The 22,681-nt window shown below is 39.9% G+C and overlaps 2 protein-coding genes across 2 annotated transcripts in view; one reads left to right on the forward strand and one right to left on the reverse strand.

The window, feature by feature from the left end:
- Positions 1-22,681, reverse strand: part of LOC131426050 (uncharacterized) — a 115,193-nt gene that overhangs the window by 71,061 nt on the left and 21,451 nt on the right. The gene's annotated exons all lie outside the window — the stretch shown is intronic.
- Positions 5,674-9,966, forward strand: LOC131426051 (CAP-Gly domain-containing linker protein 1-like). The gene is made up of 5 exons (XM_058588470.1): positions 5,674-5,961; positions 6,031-6,651; positions 6,714-9,293; positions 9,349-9,764; positions 9,834-9,966. The coding sequence occupies exons 1-5, from the start codon at positions 5,755-5,757 to the stop codon at positions 9,871-9,873; spliced, it is 3,864 nt and encodes a 1,287-aa protein (XP_058444453.1). The 5' UTR covers positions 5,674-5,754; the 3' UTR covers positions 9,874-9,966.

The following is a 22,681-nucleotide window of genomic DNA, read 5'->3' on the forward strand; positions in this document are numbered from 1 at the left end:
ATTAGAATGGGATGGGAACGTGATCCTCACTGCACTTGTCCACTGGTTAAGGTGCCAATCCATTATACGGATCAGATTTCCATCGTTGGCCAACGTCTTTTAGAAAATCAATAATCAATTTCAGTTTACACTCAAGAGAAACAATTTAAAAAATGACGTTCAAAGTCATAAGCGATAACGTAGAACAAAAACTTTTCCCAGTAATAATTAATTAGAGTAATAAAAAATTCCCAAGTTAAATAACCACTTCTCGGAAAAGACATGATCGAGTTACCCGAGCGAAATCAAACGACTAGCTCTCGCTGGGCGTTTCCGCCGACGGCTGTCATTTAGCACCTCCTCGTTGGAGCAGATGTTATGCACTAATAATAACTTAATAGTCGCTAGAAAGCAAAACCACCGAAAAAGTAAAAAACCAACCCTCAACATTTTCGGAACTCGCTACAACGCCATCAACGATGAGATACCGACACGCAGAATATATAAATCTATATTTTAATGACGACTCGCAGAAAGAAATGACATTCGTAGACAAGGAACAGACGCGACCCGACGCCAAGCGCGTCTGCGTTGACTGTGTTTTGTCATCCGGTAATATTAGAATGACGAAAGCATGCTACGATTCGAATAGAAAAACCTCCGAAAACTTAAATGTTTGCTATTTTTTAACGTCAACAGTAAACTGTAGCTTCAGATTGGTGTTTTCCTTTTTCTAAAGTGATGCAAAATCGTCGTAGGACAGAAAAGCAGGCCTCTTGATTAAGTCATGAGAAAATAATCCATACTATATCCAACTTTCGAAAAACCCGACGAACGACCGTAACTAGGCTAAAGCCGGATATTAATACACGATATAAATTAAGCTTAAACTTTCGAAAGACTATGCGTGAAATTTCATGACATATCGACAAGTCAGAAAAAAGTGACACCCATTTATGTGAAGCCACTTTTGTCATTTTCAAGACAATGGATTCAAAACAAATGCTCAGCAATGACATCAAAGCTGTTGATCCGGACGGATTTACAGCTATCGAAACAAAAACCTATTGTTATTGGTTTGCTTAATTGGAACATGGTCGTACAGATACCGATGATGGTGAACGTTCTGGTCGGCCAATCGAGGCCCAACTTAAAAAATACACACACATATTGATTATATCTAATCGTGAGCTTACAATTATGCATCCACATTTGACTATGAGAAAGCTCTTTGCAAAGTGGGTATCGCGTTGATGATTCAGAGCAGTGTTTGCCCATGTTAACAAGTAATAAGTCAGATTTTTTGAGTCGATATGTGACAATGGATAAAATTTGGATCCATCACTTCATTCCGGAATCAATAAAATCATCATTTGAGTGGACTGCTACTGCTGAATCTTGTCCGAAGCGCCCGAAGGCGCAAGATTCAACTGGGATTCAGTATTTTTGGAGGCACATGTTATAATCTTCATCGAATATCTTGAGAAAGGACAAAAACAATCAATAACGAATACCACATTGCGTTGTTAGATCGTTTAAATGCGGAATCAATAAAGAAAAGCGACCTCATATGTCGAAGAAAAACCACTGTTTCGCCAAGACAATACACCGATTCACAAGTCGATGGTTAAAATGAACGAATAGCACTCCGAATTGTTTCCTCATCCACCGCATAGTCCAGATTTGGCTCTCATTGACTACTGGCTATTTACTGATTTAGAAAGGAAATGCTCGCCGGAAAGAAATTCAACTCAAATGAAGAAGCATATGCTGAGTGTGAAGTCTATTCTGAGACAAACGTCTACAAATCCGTCTACGTTTGGGTGCCAATATTTTAGGATGGTCTCTAATTTTGTTAAGCTGTTGTGCTCAAAAGATTAATCACCTCAATAGGAGTTTCTATGAAAAATTTATGCTAAATCGGATGTGGTTACCCACATTGCCACCCGGTGATCAAAGTTTGAAAATTTTCGTACATGAAAATGAAATTTTTTTGATGCCGAAAGTATTAGAATTGCATGAATCGTCGAGATCTAGTATCAAATCGAAAAAAAAACTTTAAAAATTCGACTCTAGGACTTTTTGATTTCGGGGAAATTTTCGATCTCTTGAGAATCGAATTTTTGTATGCCAAATGTCTTAAAATTGTATGAAACGTAAAGATCTGGTGTAATCTCGAAAAAAATTTATGCACTTTCGACATCAAAAAAAAATCTCGATTTCGGAAAGCTCAAAGTCCAGAGTCGAGATTTTTCAAAACTATTGACGTTTCATGCAATTCTAAAACTTTTGGCAAAAAAAATTATCGATTTCGTGAACTTTTTTGAATAGTGCACACACACCGATATTTTCCTATCTCGTCGAGCTAAGTCGCCTGTCTATAGAGAAAAGCAAGAACACTAATTTTGAATGAGAAAATCAAATAAATGTATTCATAATATTGACGATTGCTTTCTACACATCTTGGCCACCTTTCTGACAATTTATGGATACAACGCCAATAGAAATGTTCATGTTTTGAAACAAACCAATCAGGCATCCAGTTTTCGACTACTTCACAGAAATTGAGCCAGTGTGCGGCCGATCGCTGAAAACAAATGATAATCGGAAAGGGCCAAGTCTAGTGAATATGGCAGGTAGGGTAGCAGCTCCCAGCGAAGTGTTTTGATTGTATCTTGAAGGGGGATTGCTTTGTGTGCATGTGCATTATCGTGTAAGAAATTTACTTTGCCGTGTTTTCTGATCCAATCCGCTCGTTGTTGGACCAATTCATGATCCAAAGTGATCATTTGTTGTCTGAAGCGATTAGTATTAACAGTTTCTCCAGATTAACCTATGATTTTTTTCCGTTTAGGGTGCTTAAAATAAATCCATTTTTCATCGTCAGTAGCAATTCGATGCGAAATTGATTTTTTTTCGCGTCTTTGATGCGAAATTTTACAACTGTTTTTTCGGTTTTCCATCCATCTCTCATTCAATTCATGTGGTACCCATTTCCTACACTTTTGGACTTTTTCCATAGCTTTGAAACGGTCACAAACTGTTTGTTGTGCAACGTTTAGCATTGCTGCTATTCACTAGAATTCATTTTTATCCAATATTTCTAAAATCATTATTTCTGAATCGTTTAAACCATCTTTTGCATGCAGCATAATCACCACATGCTTAATGCTTTCCGAAAATCATCGCTTTCTGGTACAAAATTCAATATTTTTAACACGATGAAAAAATATGATCTTGTTTGTTCAAAGACTTGATATAGGTAGATATATTAAATATGTTTGGGCGGATATCGTACCAACATGACAATGATTTGTATCTAGATTTTTTTAATGGGTTGGAAACGGGTGTAACTGTTCACCAGTAATTGTTTTTTTCTCTACTTTTCTAAAATATATATGCCACTCTATGTATTTCTATGCCCTAGAAGTTATACCTAATTGTAAGCGATGTACTTGATCTTCGAACTCGATTCTCAATCCAATTGTAGCTTTCAAATGAGCCTAAGCTTGTTGAAATCAGTTCAGCCATCTCCGAAAAAATTGATCGGAAAGAAAAACTCATAGACTCCTCGAACTGAGTCGAATGGTAAAAACCATTAGGAGTCTCCAGAGCTGCAATCAAAAGTCTGTTTTCTAGCATTTCGATTGCCTTTTCATAGAAAAGTCAAGAAGGCCAAAAAAAAAGATGAGTCTTTCTTCCTCAAATAAATGATTTTTGAAAAATTCAAAACATCGAATTGTTGGATCGTTCGTCATATAGCCTCGACTTAGCCCTCAATGACTACGGTTTATTCACAGACATCCAGAATGAGTTGGTGCGTTCAAATCGCATTTTTTTAAGGTATTTTCTTTGAAGTGAGCATAGGGTTTCAGAACCCTTTGTTTTTAATAATTTTTCTCAAAACGTTCCGAGCATCCCTATTATTTTTCATGAAATTTTCTTTCCAATGATAGATGAATGATACCAACAGAGATGAAAAATGCGCTAAAGTATTTAAAGGGATGCAGGTCCTGCAAAACTTGCTCAATATGTAGAACTGCTCTACCATTTAAGCTGGTGTGGAGATGTAGGGAAACCCCATCCCACTGGCTACAGATCTGGGTCAGCGATTCGAAACATAGGACAGTAGTCGCACAATTCAGCTGTCATATAATCGAGTGCTGTTCGGGAATGATTCGACTACGAAATCTGTTCAATCTAGAAGGTCAAGTTTTACAACGTAGTGTAGGCTGCTTTTAGAAGCAACACGACTAATCTTTAAGCAACTAAAGAATCTTAAGTTTACGTTTCGTCTTCGACTCACCAGTGCGTCAGCAGATTATGCTGACGCGAACCCCCGGATCAACATAATCCGCTGAGCAGACGTAAAGTTAATGCTATTTGCAAGACACTTTTTTATTACACATGAAGTGTAACGTCTAAACTGACGTCTCGAACGAAACAAGTTTCGGCTTACTGGCCGTACAGATTGTGATAATTTGAAGGGGGAAAAGCTTGCTTTTACCCCCAAATTTATGCTAGGTGCACATAACCATTTTAAATTAAGTTTACGTTTCGTCTTCGACTCATCAGTGCGTCTACACTTCTTGTGTAATAAAAAAGTGTCTTGCAAATAGCATTAACTTTACGTCTGCTCAGCGGATTATGTTGATCCGGGGGTTTGCGTCAGCATAATCTGCTGACGCACTGATGAGTCGAAGACGAAACGTAAACTTAAGAAAATGGTTATGTGCACCTAGCATAAATTTGGGGGTAAAAGCAAGCTTTTTCCCCTTCAAATTACCAACTAAAGAATCGTTTTTTTCCGTTTCGTGTTCACTAATTAAGTTCACAATTTAAAAAATAACAACTAAATTAATAAAAACTACACGTAATTACGAAAAAATGAACTCTTCTCTTCTTCCAAATGTGGGATTCGCATTGATCTAGATAACAATAACTGCGGTATCCCAAGCAAAAATTCGTGCAAGATTTAAAGTTAACATAGAAACTGTAGCAAAAAAAAAACAAATTAAAAGTGCACATGACTGTTTTTTCACGTTTCATTATTGACTCATCAATGCATTAGCTGTTTAAGTTGAACCACTAACGCCACTTAACAGTTCAACGTAAACCGCTAGGCATACGTAAATTTAATGCTATTTACAATTACAATTTTTGAACCGAAGTGCCATGTCTAATGATTTACTAGTAACTTAAATGCAATTTACTTGTAAACGTTTTTTTAAATATATTTTGGCTAATAAAGTTGTTTCGTGATAGAAAATTAGTTGCATTCCATATCTTAACCACTCGTCGAAAAATATAATAAAACATTCAAATTTTATTGATAATTTGTGAAATATTTCAGAAAATTGCACATTTTTCCATTTCGATTTTAATTTGGACATTTGTAATACGAACATTTTATCAAAAATAAATTTTTCATCGACTGAAACGTTCCTAATTTTTCAACCAGTTTAACATGAAATTCTATCAGTATTGCATTAAATAGTACCATGATTTTATTATTAGATAGAGTAATTGGTGTATTAATTGAACAAATCTTTTTTGCAACTGTTTTATTTTTGTTATCGAAATGTAATCATAAATGGATGAATTAAAATATTCTCATAAGGAAGCATTAAAAAACTTCCACCTAAATGAAACGCACCGCTCGGTTTGCAGCAAATCGCAGTGAGCCGTTGTTTCACCTCGAGCCCGAGCTGTCAGTCACACACACGCACACCTGTCGGCAATCACCAGGATTCGCGGCATCCGAAACATCGCAACATGTCGTACACCACACAGAAGGATTTTTTCAATGTTGCATTCCGTAACGAAGACCCGAAGCCCCCGGAGCGCAAACGAAGCGATGGTGCCCTCATGACGTACGAGTTCTGTACCGACGGGCGGGCTTGGGCTTTGGACAAGGACAAAAGATCCAAATACATCCTGGATGGAGTTCATAAAACTCGCTTCAAAAAAGCAGTGCCACATGTGGGACCAGTTGATCGATTGGTAACCTTAGAAGTAAATCATTTAATTCGGTATTATTTCGTTTCACAGCCCGAAGGTCAGTTCGAGTTGTCCAGAGATGATCTGATGCAAATGGAGGTATCCGATTTGGCTGGTCTTATCGTGAATTTGCAGGACGAAATCAAACGAAAGAATGAAACCGTGCAACAACACGAGCAAACTCGACGATCGCTCGGGGAACAGTTGAAACTGGCTCAACAACAATCTCACGATCAGATGTTGATTCAACAACAGTCGGCAATTTTGGAACAGGAACGTAACGAATTTGAACAACAGATCGAAGACCTGGAGGAGGTCATCGTTGGTCTAAAAGATCGTGCCGATCGATACGATTTGGTGGCCAAAGAAAACGAACTGCTCCGGTGTCGGTTGATGAAACTCGGCAAGGAAGCTGACAACCGAATGCGATTGGCCACCGCCGAAGCAGAAGCCAACTTCAATCGGATGCGTGCCGATGACTGCGAGAAGCTGGAAGCCGAACTGATCGTTTTCAAGGCGGAGTATGAAGAGCTTCGGAAGCAGAAACGGGAACTGAAGGAAGAAGTCCAAAAGGCTTCAATCTGTAAAGTGCGACTATCGGAATTGAAGCGACAGTTGGCGGCCGAACAAGCACACCGCGAAAAGGTTGAAGATGAAATGGAACATTTGCTGGTAATTCGACGTGGATTGAATTATTCGTTTCAGAGTTAGTGAGCTCTCATTTCTCATTCTAGGCGCTCTATGACGAGCAATATCAAGAACTTCAGCGTAAAAACGATTACATTGTTGAAGCTAATCAACGCATGGAAAGTCTTCAGTATGATCAACACTGGCAACAGGATCACGGAGTGCCGGCAATAGAGGAACCACTGACGGCAAGTTCATCGATTCAAACTCTATCGAAACCGTCGACTTCAGCTGAATTGCTGGTGGAAAGCTGTCAAAATTGTAAAAGGATGGAAACGGAAATCGCACAATTAAAGAATCAACAGGGAGAATTTGATCATCGTAACGACGCCAGAGTTCAGCAACTGATAGAAGAACTTAAGAGATGTCAGGATGAACAACGGGCATTGCTGACCAGTATCGAAGTGTTGGAGAATGAGTTGGCAGGACATCAAAAGAGACTCAAAGACGCCAATCAGAGAATCGAACAACTGCTGGAAAAACTAGAATCATCCCAGAGTCAAGTCGATCTTCTTCGGCGTGACTACGAAACGAGAACTAAGGAGCTGGCGGATCGTGAAGCTGAAGAATCGAAATCGTTGGAACTACAGAAACAGCTCGCTAGAGCCAGAGAAGAATTGTCTCGAAAATCTGCGGAATTAGATTCAGTTTCGATTCAAAACGAACGGCTTAGTTCATCGCTATCCAACTACCAATCGAGAATTGAAGATCTGGAGGAGAGACAACAACTCAAGGCGGACGAACTTGCGGCTTCCAGAACGGAGCTGGAGACTACCAAAGAACAACTGAACCAATACTTGTCTGATCCTAATGTTTTCACCGACAAATCGGAGTTGGATGCCGCCATGCAACTTAACAACGATCTACAGAAGAACATCGATCGTCTACGTTCGGAACTAGCCGCTGCGCAAGCTTACTCCAAAGAGCTGCTGGAGAATTCCGGTGATAATGCTGAATTGCTGAAAACCATTGCGGACTTGAAAACCGAGATTCGAACCATCAACAGTGTAGTTAAGGAACAGGAAGAGGAAATCGCGAGATTAGGAGGCCTAACCGTAGCCGGGTCTTTACAGCAGCTACAAAAGCGTGCAAGGTCATCGCCAAGCGTTGAACCGAAATCAGGAGATACGCAAAGAGACCGATCGAAATCAACCGGAGCACTTGGTGTGGAACGTTCGAGAGACATCGATGCACCGGAACGAACACCTCGTCTAAGATCCGAAGGAGCGCTTGGAGCAGAACGTTCCAGAGACATCGAGGAACCGAAAAAAACAATTGGTCGAAAATTCGATGGAACGCTTGGCGCAGAACGTTCCAGAGACATCGAGGCACCGAAAGAAACAACTGGTCGAAAATCTGCGGGAGCAGTTGGTGCTGACAGCTCGAGAGACATCGACGCACCGAAACGATCAACCAGTCCAAGGTCTACCGGAGCACATGGCTCAAAAAGCTCGAGAGATACCGACGCACCGGAGGAAACAGTTCGTCGTAAATCTGCCAGTGCACTTAGCTCAAAAAGTCCGAGAGACATCGACGCACCGGAACGAACAGTTCGTCGAAAATCTACCGGAGCACTTGACTCAACAAGTTCCAGAGACATTCCCGCTCAGGAACAAATAACTCGGGTCAGATCTACTGGAGCCATTGGTGAAATTGACTTCGACATCACAGTAGAGCTAACGCCTGAAGCTACGAAATCGACTGGTAAAACTGATAAAGCAGATTTGGATCTGGAAGATTCGGTTAGAGATCCGAAGGATACACAACTGAAGTCGTCCAGAGCCAAGAGTGACGCAGGTTATGGAATGGCTGCTACTCTGGCTTCACAAGATCCACCAAAATCTGCGAAACCTAGATCAAAATCAGCCGGAGAAATCGAAAGGACTGATAAGAGAGATGTTGTAGCTAAACCAAAGCTTACCGGAGCAACCGGTAGAGTAAGTTCAGCCGGGGTTGGAGCAGGAATACGGAAGAAATCACCTGAAGCATTCGACGATACTGGATCTACAAGACCACGAAAACCTTCCAGAGCAATCAGTGGAACTGTAGGTGCCATCAGTCAAAGGAAATCTTTGAGCTCAACTGTTGAAACTGATTCGGCGATCCCAAAAGCAAGAATTCGTACAAAATCAGCCGGATCAAAGCTTGAGGCTAGCTCAACGCGGACCGGCCCTAAATCGTCAATCGGTAGAGTCGATTCGACAAGACCTGGAGTAGAGCCTCGTACGAAATCAGTTAGCATAGTTGATGAAGCAGAAACGGTTGATGTTGCTTCACCAAAGGCTCAACTGGAATATACTGGTCCTCCGACGAAGATGCCGTTTGAAAAAACAAATTTGAAAGACGAAGAGACGAAGGTCTTGAAGGAAGATGCAGTAGATCGTAAGGGCGCCGCGGATATTGAAACCCCTGGCAAGACTATCGCTGCGGAATTGTGCGATGCAGAATCAGAGGAACCTTGTGAGGTGAAGAAATCGGCAGGACGAATAATCGATAGCTCAAGACAAACAGAGCAACAATCCCGTGTCACTGCCGAAGAAACTATCGCCGCAGTTAGGGAAACTGATCTCTCCGATCTAAACCGAACCAAAATCATTGCAATGAAGATAGTCCAACACGGCATCAGTGTAAGTATAAGCCGGATACGTCCTAGCTCTGCATTCATAATTATTACATTCCCAGATCCTCATACTGCCGGAACTGGACTACTTGCATCGGGAAATTTACCACGCCACATTGAAGCGCTACTTTTCTCTTGGGAAAACGGTCCAATTTTTGGACGATGCCTTCTGCGATAACTGCAACATTCTGAACACGATGCAAACAATGGGAAATAAAGAATTGCGAGCTATGATTTCTTCTCCGGTCAAAGTTCCGACGGCCAGTCCCGTTGTGTTGGAAGATCAAATACCGACCCGATTGCCACCGGAACCATCAACCTCGCGTCGACAAGCGGCCGATGGTTCGGCAACCAAATCGAAACCACGGGCCAAAACGGCCAGTTCCGCCGAAACTAAGGATGCCAAGTGCGGAACCTCCTCAGCCTCCTTGTATCCGAATAGAAAAGCCAACGACCGTCTGTTGATCGATCGATGCCGGTAAGTCAACGGTTCTAGACTGTGAAGTCCGGTTGCTGGTTTTAACGTGCTAAGTTTTATGAATTTCAGAACACGTCCCTGGAGAGCGATGAAAACCCCACCAAAGTGAATTCGAAGCCTTCTGTGTATCGAAATTTATTTGTTACATGTTTTGTTCTATTTTTTTACAAATGAGAGAAAATTATATTTCCAATTTTCAGTATTCTCGTGTTTTCTTTTGCTATGATTGGCACGTAGCAAAATCTCACCAGAAAAGCGTACTCACCATTATTTACGATAATGGTGCACATCACGTCTTCGAAACAAGACCGAACGAATTGTAGAATTCCAGGATACTCGATCTTGAGCCGCCGTTCTCCAGTCGGGAAAACAGAGCCCGTTGCACGCGAATCTTCCTCGATTGCCCACACCCAGCGAGTGCAAGGTCTCTTCCGTACAAGGCTCTATTAGTGGCTGCAAAACGCCATTTTACGCCATTCTTCCTCGATTGCACACACCCAGCGAGTGCGAGGTCTCTTCCGTACAAGGCTCTATTAGTGGCTGCAAAACGCCATTTTACCTCACAGATAACACCATTATCGCATTTTATTAGTGTTCCAAGATGTATGGACCCGTCAACAACCACGGAACGTACCCCATCAATCTCTTCCTCGGATCCGACACCTTCTGGGATGTTCTCGCAGCTTCTTTCTTGAAGTACACAAAAGTCTCTTCCACAGCTCTACGATCCACACCAACATTAATATTGTTGTTCGCAAAACCAAGGAGCATATGCGACTTATTGATGATGGTTCCGCTTCGCTGCCCGCCAGATCTTTGTATTGCACCTTCGAGCGCTATATTGAACAGCCAATTTGAGAGCGCATCTATTCTGATCTGTTTCAGGAACGTTCCAAGTAAATCCAAGACTCTTAGTTAAAAAAAGATCTTAGGATCCACTCGAGTAATCCGCGACGTATCTATAATTTATCAATGTTGCTCATAGTCATTGAACAACATATTGCTTACATGTCTATTCTGATCTGTTTTATGAATATTTTCGGTCATCCAAGGAGTTTTTGGATGAACAGGCACTTCCTCATAATGCATAACAATGAGTATGATACCACGAGTATGGACCACAAAAAAAACTCACTAATGTCATACGGTTACGTCGGTAGACTTTAAGGCCTATATTCCAAGAAGGTTTTGAATGGACAAGAACCTCAACAGATACCTAACCTAAGTCATATCAACTCAAAAGTTGAAACTCAATTCTCCTAACCTTTCCGTATTCTACCCATTAAAGCTTAGTCGTTCAAATTTATCATGCTCTCAAAGTACTAGGTGTTTCTCAGCTAAAAAATGTTCAATTGGTTGGAATGAGGAAACCAGGGCCACTTCTTTTTATTTTTGGTATTTATCAAAAGATGGCTTCCTGGTAGGCTTGATTTGATTGAAAGACAGCAAAAAACCTTTCTGAGCCCGCATTAAAGTAGTTTCACCTAGAGAACTTTAAAATATATCCTACCGACATTGTGTTAGTGAAGCAAATTCTAATCTTTCTTCATACCGGTCAATCTACTGAAAATATAGAATCAAAATTGCCAGCAGACGGAAATAGATTCGAATCAACTGGAATTCTGAGTTTTATACAAATACAAAAGTAGACCGACAAAACGAAGCTTGTATCCTTCGAAATCTCAGCTATTCTTGAACATTCTAAACAAATATATAGAGTATATATTTAGTGTAAAACAAAATAAACTTGAGTCAAACGAAGATATAGATAGAGTTATGCTACAATGAAACCCGTTATACAAATCAGGCAGTGAACCGTTAGTTGAATAGTAATGAACATATACAGAAAATTTCATTTATTACGCATACAAACAAGCAGATCCAGTGATGTTTTAGTGAAATTGCTGACGTCATTTGTAAATTCTCGCAGCCAACTGAAACATAGGTCTGTGTTCAAGAAGAATTACTGCTAATAGGATACCAATTTACTTTTATTTCTGATAATTATGAGCCTCCTTCTCGAACGAGATCTATCAGTGCAGAAAGATTCATCCCAACAGAATTGAGTCAATCCGAACAAGTTATTTCAATTTTAGGTATAAAGTGGCTAGCATGAAACCACATAACGACTAATTGTCTGCTTCAAGTGCCACCAGTCAAATGCGTTTCTTAATTGGTTCGAATTTATTGGATTATATTTCTTCGCCGTAGTTCATGGACCTCAGGGAAAATATAAACTGAGAAAATGACAGAGCCATTTCGTGTGGGGAAGGTTTCGTAAAGGTTGAATATCACGAACTGGTATATATGAATAGTCTTCCTTGGATACGCAAGGAACTCTTTAGTGTTAGAAACTGAGATCACGATACTCTACGCATTCGTCTTCTGACTGTATGAAATATAAATTGTGTCCTACTCCTTTGGCTCATCGCCCAAAACCAAAATAAAAATTCTACAATCAACTCTTTTTGCAATATCATATCACAGTCCCTAAAACGAATTTCCCGAAAGAAACGTTCGGTTGTTTTCGTTCCAAATTCCTCCTAGATTTGAGTGATCTTGGCAGCCGACCAGTTTGGTTCCCTGAAGACTACACATTCCAACCGAAAATCAATTCTAACTTTCTTATATTTACTCATTTTTACTATTTGGTTTTATAGAGCAAAGAAACAGTTTAATATTCATGAAAACTCATTCGCCCCAAATCGCAACATCAGTTGCATGAAGATTACATACTAATCTAACCTCAATTTATGTTCACCCAAGTCGGTGAGGACATCGGGAAACGGCACACACAGCACTCTTAACGGGTAGTCAAATTTAACCGAGTTTATTTACAGCTCCCACCAATCGTACATAAACAAACTAAGCTGTACGACGACGTAGCTGATGGAACAACTCCACGCGCCGAAAGTTCACCAATCGAGCGCGGTGACCTGTTTACAACGAGCGAAAAACTTTACCGCGGCGATCACATTAACGATTCGGAATTGCAGTGCGAAATGAATTGGCGCTAAGTGCTGCTAATGAGAGAGTGCAATTGTGGCGCCATTATCGTTTGGTTGATGAAAATTTACTTACATTTTTTTAAGGATTTGTATGCGTGAATAACAACTGTAGAACTTTGTTCTTGACGATCAGAAGCATCATAAGTTAATATTCTGGAAACGCTTGATAACGCTATTGATAACTGTCGTTGTTCAAAACAGATCCGCTACTAAAAATTTACTTTTACAGTAAACTGATTAGTTATGTTATGCATAGGTGTCTTTATTAAACAGGGCAGCCGTCTACCGAGACAGTTTTAACGGCATCGATGAAAAAGCGGCAACGCTTCGAAATTTGGCTCGCGCATCGCGAAAATCCGAACTACTCACACGGACCTCTATCGACTGCCAGGAAGACTGAACCGCGGAGGGGAATCGAAAGGGGAATCGAAATCTCTTCGCCGTCCGAAGTGTCACCTGCTGCCTACGAACTGTCGACTCACAAGAAGATGGTGAATCCAATTCAACCAGAATACAATAGCGGAAAGTGGACACGAAGATACCGACAAAGTTTGTTTCCGTGGCACAGGATTATGAGAAACTACGTTAAGACTTTAAACAGTTTTCTGGAATGGAAAGCATATTAAATTGCACAGGTGGCAGTAATTTTCAAACACTTGATGTTGTCAAAGCTCGCAAATAAATATCTCGTCTAGAAGACATTCCGTTACATCGCGAGACCATCAAATATTTTATGTGCAGGAGTTCCTGAAAAAAAACATATGTTACCTTTATTCAAGTAGCACAAATGGCTTCGTTCTGTTATGGCTGGAATTTGCATCTTGCCATTTCAACAAACAACAAGGAATGGTATGCCACGCACAAAGTTCTAATGGTGCTTGAAGACTGTCCCAGAAAGTATGGACGCACCCAAAAACCGCTGCCATTTCGCCATGGTTCAGAATCTGTCAATTTTTATGGCTGCGTCCTGTTTTTTACACTCTTCTCTAATCACTTGAGCAGTTGTTTATTCCTTTTCATTAGTTTTTTTCGAAATGCGTGGACTTTCAGCAGAACAACGTCGAAAAATTGTGTACAAATGGTGCACAGAACGCGGACTGTCACTGAGAAAGATAGCAAAAATGGAAGGAGTAAGTGAAAAAGCCGTGCGAAATGCAATCAGGAAGTTCGGTGAGGATAACACCTTTGAGGATAAACCGAAAACAGGTCGAAAAAAAAGGTCCTGCTAACCCTCAGTTGGATAAACGTATAATGAAGGCGTTCAAGCAAAAGAAGGAGGTTTCAGTTCGGGATGTGGTTAAAAAAGTTGGCACTTCGAAGTCAAATCTTCTTCGTGCTAAAAAACGTTTGAATCTTCGAACCTATAAGAAGCAGAAACAACCAAAACGTAGTCCGAAACAAGAAGCATCGATCAGGCCGAGGGTTCGAAAGCTGTACAATATTCTTGCTGGAAATTTGAACTGCATAATCATGGATGACGAAACCTACGTGAACGATTACAAATCCTTGCCCGGACCACAATATTATACGGTGCGAGAAGAGCAAGTGTTAAATCAGTCCGAGACATCGATTGAAGTCGAAAAATTTGATAAGAAAGCTATGGTCTGGCAAGCAATTTGTAGCTGCGGTAAAATTTCGAAACCCTTTATAACCACTGCTTCAATGAACAGCGAAATATACATCAAGGAATGTTTACAAAAAAATTATGGAACCATCGCCAAGTTTGATCTCGAGAACAGACTAAAAACGATACAGTTTAAGACAAACTGGCGTTCTGTGGAGTGAAAACTGACCAAAGAGACTGTGCAAATGTCTGTTTTTTCAATCAAAAATTTGAAGTTTGAGAAATGCCTTCAAATTTTTTATTTTTGAATGAACACTAATCAAATTAACGTCAAAACGTTGTTTTTTTTAAATAGTTTGTTGAAAAGGGCCAAACTTTTTTTTACCGAAAAAAGACAAATCCTGCAAAAATATGTTTTACTAGTAATTGCTCCAAAATATTTAGTCAAGTTTTAGAATAAAAAAGCTAAAAAAAGATCTTGTCCTTCACGAGCAAATTCGATTTGAAAAAATAAAAAAAAAACCTCTTCTTTTTTATACCGTTCATTTTTCCCCGACTTTAACCCAATTGGTCGTTCGCCGGAGGGAACCTCTTCTTAATCCACCCAAGGGTGCGATAATGCCTTTCCCTTGTCACTCAATCAATCCAAGTAAAACATTTTTTTTTCGTTAGGATAATTTCTGACACGAATTTGGGATGATCTACAACACAAAACGGTCGTAAAAAGGTGAGATAACTAAGTGCTCACAAGTTCCTATCTAATGCCTCCCCGTATGTGTATGATGACATTTGATCAATAGAACGGCGTCGACTGGGTGCTATCGCCTTCTGCGTTACCAGCAGAATGAGAGGGTGCGAATTGGTTTGTATGTAATAATTCATTTGAAATGCGGAATTTATTGAAAATCTTTCAAATAGGTCAAGTATTTCACCTTGACGTCCAACTGCTGAAGTATATTTAAACCTTTGCAGGATTCCTTACGATTCATAAATTTGCATTTCGCGTATCGTCCTTATATAATTTGACGCATAAAGCTAAATTAAGACGTAAGAATAACTTTTTGTTTTTGAATAATGGTAATTCTATTCTTATCAGTGACGTCTCGTCCTCATGTGCGCCTCGTGCACTGTACAACCGGTCAAATTGAAGGAATTAACTGCGTTCCCATCCGCATTCAATTATGTTCTAGATGCTCTATTTATTCGAAGAAATCAGGTCGCGATTTTTATTCACTGCACAATATGCACATATTCTTTGCGAATTCGAGTGCTTTGACTTGTGCACCGAAGCTGCGTGTATTTACACAGATTTCATATACATCCAACTTAAAATTAGTATCTCTTGTCACAGTTGTAGTGTCTTTTCCGTGCAAATAAGTTACTGCATAGAAGAAAAGGAATCACTCAGCTCAGCTCTGAGATTTGTTGTTCTCTCTGTCACTTTTGGTTTCGTGCGAACTTGTGTGCACACCTTCAGTGGCTTATGCTTATGGCAGTTGAAATCAAATTGCTGTCTCAGTTGCAACTTCGCAGCGGTTTTATTGAGAGAGAACCGAATTCTCCTTATGTATCGATGCTACGAAATAAGTTCCCATCCAAAAGTATATAGTTATTTCATTGTCTTGAAAAATACAAGCGAATATCCTTTTCTCAATCTTTAGTTTTCAATTACAACGAACTGTTATATCTGATATTATACCACAAAATCAGTGCACAACCCGTAAATTTTGTCACTAGACGCCACTGATTCTTATTATAAGCGTTTTAATCAGGAACGTTTATAGAAAAAATATTCAGAAGTGTGAAATCTCATACTATACTCCAAGGGTGTAATTGGCTGGTTCACAAGGTTTGCAAGGTTTTGTAACGGTAAGAAATTAAACATTGAATGCAAACTCGAGTATTTGTGAGATTAGAGAAATTGTTATTATTCATACAAAACTGAAGAACATAAACTAAATACGCGTCGATTGCAAGGGAGAAAGTCTTTTTGTAATGTTGGAATCCATTTGATGCGAACATTTCATTTAGACGGGGCTAGTCGATGGAACGGTGACCTCGGAACACGATTTGTTCTGTATATGAAATGGATCTTCGGAATTCTATTCAGACAACGCCTCCCCGATTCCTGGACTAAAGTTATTTACATGTAGAAACAAAACACATGGAAACATATTTTTCCTGTAAACCGCTGCCAGACAGTGGAGCTTGGGATAGGTTAAATACACATACACATTTTCAACACAAATTCATTAAGATTATTTGGATTAGTTCAGAAAAGCGTGGTTCAACGTTTACGTCGCAAATTCGACAACATTCTCGAAAACAATTGTATCAGTAGTAATACATATGAACCTAATCGTTGGCTACTTTCTGGAAAAAATGCGTTTTGGTCAATTACGTCAATTATGCCAACTCGGCTCACAATCCAATTGTAGTTTTCAAACGAGCCTTAGTTTCTTTCTTTCGAGCTTTACCATCTGAATCGGCTAGTATTAGTCGAAACTTGTTTTCGTTCGGCACGTCAGGAAAGACTTAGCACTTCGGTGCTTATTACAAGTGTGCTGCAAATAGCAATAACTTTACGTCTGCTTAGCGGTTCAAATTGAACTGTTTAAGTTCGCAGTAAGCAGTTCAATTTGAACTGCTCTGCACTGACGAGTCTAAGACGAAACGTAAAGATAGTGAGCCTTAGTTTGTTAAAATCGGTTCAGCCATTTCAGAGAAAATTATGCGAAAAGAAAAGACATTTTCCGATCCCGTCCAGCTGAGTCGAATGGTATCCAGCACTATGGGTCTCAGAGGCTCCGTTCGAAAGTCGGATTTTCCAGCAATTTTATTACGTTTCTATAGAGAAAGGTAAAAATTTATAAAATAGGCTTCTATTGAATTTTGTCTAAATCTGACTTCCGGTTCTGAAGTTACGGGTCGTTGAGTACGATCGGCTAGAAAATTCAGACATATTCTGCAAGTCACTGGGAATTCAAAAAGCTCCTGCAGGCCAAAACTAAATCGGCTCTCCTTCCCGTGTGGCAAAGAACCACACAGGTGTGATCCCAATCGGAACAATAAAAATCACATAATCCGAAAGAATGTTATTACCCGGTCGGTCGCTACAGGAGGCTTAGTGAATGCAGGAGAAAGTAACAACTAAATACAACAAAACCCAAGACAAGAGTTGACAGCCTGACGTAATCAGTTTGTACTTTTGCTGTCGGGTCTTGCAAAGTAAAAACACTAAAGCTAAAATACAACCAACGGACGTCATAATCTCGTTACGACAAGGCTTAATGTACTCTTGCTCGCGCTGTCGGTGCAACCTCCTCGAGCCCCGTTTTGCTGACAAAATGTCACTTCTGACGGCCCCCCACGCCCGTGCTATGTCACCACTCTACACTCAAGCGGAAGTTCACACTCACTCACTCACAACCAGCGCCATCGTCGAACATCACACCATCCATGGCGATTGGCGGATTTATAATTGTTTACAATTTAGCATTCGCCGGACGCATTCGGAAAGTGCATTTAATATGGCCCCGTCCAGTCGTTCTGAAATTATAGGAATTGCCGTTTTTGGACTGTGTGGACTGGTGATCTTGAAAATTAAGAGTGACAGTAACGGGTCGGTTTTCATTGTCCTTCTCGTCGTTGCAATTCTCGGCACACAGCACAATGCCCTGAACGGGACTCGGATAGTCAGGTTTCCGCGTGGTGTCAGGAAGAGTATGCGTCGCGGTTAGATTACAAATCAATTGAGCTTAGCTCTGTAGTACGTGGTAATTATTGTTATTATTATTATTATTATTATTATTATTATTATCATTGTGTCATGGTCAACGCCGGATGTCTACCGGCAGACACCAGAGTGACAGACTTGGGCCGTGATCAATCGGCGATGGGCTGGCTTCAGTGAAATAGCTTCGTGATGAATTAATTAAAACTCACTTTGGCGTCGTAATACTACTAAAAAAAGTAGTTCCATTTGATTATACGTAAGTTCGAATGAGGACACATATATTATCATATCACAAAATAAACAGCAGTTTGTGACATCATTTGTGACGATAAGATGTGAAAGTAACACCAAATTTAGCTGAACCAAACTCGGTGATTGCACAGATTATAGGAGCTCAACAAGGCGAGGCTAGAAACAGAATACTCCAACCGTGCAAAGTCTGAAAATGCGTCACTCGAGTTCTAGGCAATCGAATGGTCTTCTCAGTTCAGTCTCTATTTCATTCAAACTAGTAAAATTGATAGAACCATTCTCTCTGAGACAAACACCTAGTACTTTGAGAGCATGATCACTTTTGTGCTTCTGTACTTTGACGAGTCGAATACGACAATTGAGTTTCATTGTAAAAAATTGTACATAATCAAAATTCCAATCGAAACATTCTGAAGTCTCACTTCTGGTTGCTAATCGTTACCTCCCTAACTACCCCGGAGCTGGGAATCGGAAACCAATGTGCCTTCGCTTAGTAGTCAATCATTGGGATCGGAACATCGATGGAGTCGATATTTTGCCAAATATTTTCTTCTTTTCCCATTGTGTATTAATCAAGAATCGATCCGTAGAATCTTTAAAAAATTCCGATCCATCATTGTGCTGTTTTATCAGTGTATGTCTGAAGAACAAAGTAGGTTAGGTTGTCTCTTCTGATGCACCACTCACCCGGTAGCTATTTTATTCGGAGAGAAAAAAATTGTGATTAAGTATTGAAAACTCGTAACGCGTTCGACTACTAATTATACCCTATTATTCACAATTTGATTGGAATGTATATAACCTAAATAGAAATGTCAACGGAGCGTGGGATATACGCATTGTTTTGTCTGTGTGGGATGATCAGGTTCTTAATAACAGGCTTTCAGCCGATGGGTAATCTGCTAGTTATTGAAGATTTGTAACTGTGGGATCCGATTTCCGATTGGAACAGAAGCAGCTTCACATAATTTTGGTTACAGAACTCTAGTATTACTTGAATATTTAAATGTATAACCATTTTGGAAATCACCACATAACAGTTCGCCTGAGAGTTCGTATCGTTTAATAGAAACACATATTTTTTTGCCAAAATTTGTTTTTATTATTCAACATAATTGCCATCAGAGGCGATACAGCGATTATAGCGATCTTCCAACTTTTCGATACCATTTTTGTAGTACGATTTGTCCTTTGCCTCAAAATAGGCCTCAGTTTCAGCGATTACCTCTTCATTTCTTCTAAATTGTTTACAGCGAGCATTCTCTTGAGGTCTGAGAACAGGAAAAAGTCACTGGGGGCCAAATCTGGAGAATACGGTGGATGAGGGAGCAATTCGAAGCTAAATTCGTTCAATTTCAGCATGGTTTTCATCGACTTGTGACACGGTGCATTGTCTTGATGAAACAAAACTTTTTTCTTCTTCAAATGAGGCCGTTTTTTTTTTAATTTCGTCCTTCAAACGCTCTAATAGCGCTATATAATAGTCACTGTTGATGGTTTTTCCCTTTTCAAGGTAGTCGATGAAAATTATACCATGCGAATCCCAAAATACAGACGCCATAACCTTTCCACGCTTTGGGTTCGGTTCATCGCGTGCAGTCCACTCAGCTGACTGTCGATTGGACTCCGGAGTGAAGTGATGGAGCCATGTTTCGTCCATTGTTATATATCGACGAAAAAATCGGTTTTATTTCGATATAACAGCTCCATACACTGCTCAGAATCATCAATTCGTTGTTGTTTCTCATATCCAAATATTCGTGAATAATATGTCCAACACGTTCCTTTGATATCTTTAGGGTGTCAGCTATCTCGATCAACTTCACTTTACGGTCATTGAAAATCATTTTGTGGATTTTTTTCACGTTTTCATCGGTAACAGCCTATTTTGGACGTCCACTGCGTTCATCGTCTTCGGTGCTCATATGACCAGTACGAAATTTTGCAAACCACTTACGAATTGTTGCTTCGCCCGGTGCAGAGTCTGGATAACACTCATCAAGCCATTTTTTGGTATCGGCGGCACTTTTTTTCATCAAAAAGTAGTGTTTCATCAACACACGAAATTCCTTTTTTTCCATTTTTTTCACAATAACAAAAGTAGCTTCACTCAAAATGCAATATCTCACAAACTAATAATCAGACAGCTGTCAAATTTATACACGTATCTTTTGAAGGTTGGTACTAACTGAAAATGGTATGGATTTAATTCTAGTAGCGCCCTCTCATAGAAACGATACGAACTTTTCAGCCGATCTGTTACCACACCAATAACTCAATATCAGCTATCAAATAAAGATGGTCGAAAGCAATTCATCCATCTCCGAGAAAATTGAGCGAATAAATCAGATGTAGGTACATATTCCTGCATATAAAAACAAACATTCTTCGATATCTTCGTGTTGAGCATATTACATTAGGCGACTTCCATCAAAAGTCAATTTACCCAATTACTACACTGCCAGCCACTCTACGCATAATTGTCCCATGTTCTATAGGATTTTCTATATATGTGGGATAATTATGCGTAGAACGGCAGTACATGGAATGATATGTCCCGGGCCTAACGAAGAAAAAGTCGCTTTTTTATCGTAAAAACTTTTTTTTTCTTCAGTATAATTTCCATCTAGAGCAACACATTTGATCGGTCAAACATTTTGATGCCCTTTAAAAAAAACTGTCAAGGCTTTCAAAATAGGTTTCCGTTTCTGCAATAACCTCAGCATTCGACGAAAATTTCTCTCCCTGGAGAAACCTTTTTAGGTTTGGGAATAAATAATAGTCGCTGGGGGCCAGGTCTGGAGAATACGGGGGATGATGGACCAATCCGTACCGCAAATCATGCAACGTTGTTTTTAGGCAAGAATGCGTTGGTGCGTCTTTTTCCATAGCTTGATGAAAACTAGAACTCGTCTGACACGATCACCTGTTGTTCAAACACTAGTGGATAGATTGTCATGAAATTTGGTATTGGGGCATCTAGAGGCTGGTTCTCAACTAAAACATACACGGTTTTTACGTATTTTTTGTGAGAGGCCCGGGACAGTTTATTCCAAGTGGTTTTCTATATTCTTTCTATAGAGAAAGGCAAAAAATAGAAATGTTAGCAAGAGAATGTTTGAACGAAGCGCATGTTGAAAGTTTCTTATCTGGCAAGTAGTTTGTAGTTGAGAATAAATCCTTGCCTCGTGCCATACCTTATGATCAAAAAAGAACCAGATTTTTATTAAAACACGCAAAATTTCAATTTTTAATAAATTTCTTTATTATCGCCTTCAAAGTACTCTCCTCCTGCGGCAATACATGCATGCCAACGCTTGATCCAATTTTCCATACAAGTTTTATAGGCCGCCGAAGGTATGGCCTTTAGTTCACGCAGCGAATTCTCTTTTATGATCTCTATGGTCTCAAAACGCGTTCCCCGCAATGGCAATTTGAGTCTGGGGAAAAGGAAAAGGTCACACGGGGCCATATCTGGAGAGTACGGTGCTTGGGATTGATGATATTGGTTGAGTTTTTGGCCAAAAACTGCGACACAACCACGACGCTGTTTTTGAATGAAATTTAGCTTTTTTGGCACCAGCCGAGAAGCGACGCGTTTCAAACCCAAAACATCAGTTAAAATGTGTTCGGCTGATCCATAAGAGATGCCCAACAACACAGCAGTCTCTCTAATCGGTACAGAACGATTTTGCAACACGATTTGCTTCGCCGATTCAATGTTTTCTTCAGTAACAGATTGCCCGGGTTGGTGGTTCAATACATAAGACGCAGCCAGTTGTCGTATGTTCGAGCCCCGACATGGAAGGATTCTTAGTGTCGGTAGAATCCATAGTACTAGCCATGCAATGATTCTGTACACTAAGAATTCGGCTACGAAGTCTGTTGAAACAGAAAGGCCAAATTCCACGAAAGGAATGTAATGCCAGGACTTTACTTCAGTAACAGATGTTGTTGGGCGGCAAGGGATCTCATCATGATCCAAGCTTGTACGACCACCACTCGTATGCCTGTGTTTTTCCTAGACACGATTCACCAAAGGCCTTTTCTAACATTTTCAACGTTTCGGAACACTTAAATCCATTTGCAACACAAAATTTGATGCACGCACGTTGTTCTAAATTTTCATCCATTATAAAAATCGCCACACGAAAATTTTCCAACCTCTTTGTATAGACGCCAAACAAAAACTAATCGTACGATATGCGTCAAAATTTGACAGAATGTGTATAAAAGTGTTGCTAACGTTGAGAGAATAAAAGTTTACCGATTGGACAAGCGCGGGAATTTTAAAATGAAAATTCCGGTTCTCTTTTGATCATAAGGTATATCTACTGTGCATCAACTTCTGTTTGAC

This window comes from Malaya genurostris, chromosome 1 (genome assembly GCF_030247185.1).
Source record: "Malaya genurostris strain Urasoe2022 chromosome 1, Malgen_1.1, whole genome shotgun sequence".
Lineage (NCBI taxonomy): Eukaryota > Metazoa > Arthropoda > Insecta > Diptera > Culicidae > Malaya > Malaya genurostris.

What these genes read in the sequence shown, in the direction of transcription:
- LOC131426051 (XM_058588470.1), top strand. Translation starts at nt 5,755, where the DNA reads ATGTCGTACACCACACAGAAGGATTTTTTCAATGTTGCATTCCGTAAC. An exon ending in TCAAAAAAGCAGTGCCACAT is followed by an intron (nt 5,962 to 6,030) that starts GTGGGACCAGTT and finishes TTCGTTTCACAG; the next exon opens with CCCGAAGGTCAGTTCGAGTT. An exon ending in ATGAAATGGAACATTTGCTG is followed by an intron (nt 6,652 to 6,713) that starts GTAATTCGACGT and finishes TTCTCATTCTAG; the next exon opens with GCGCTCTATGACGAGCAATA.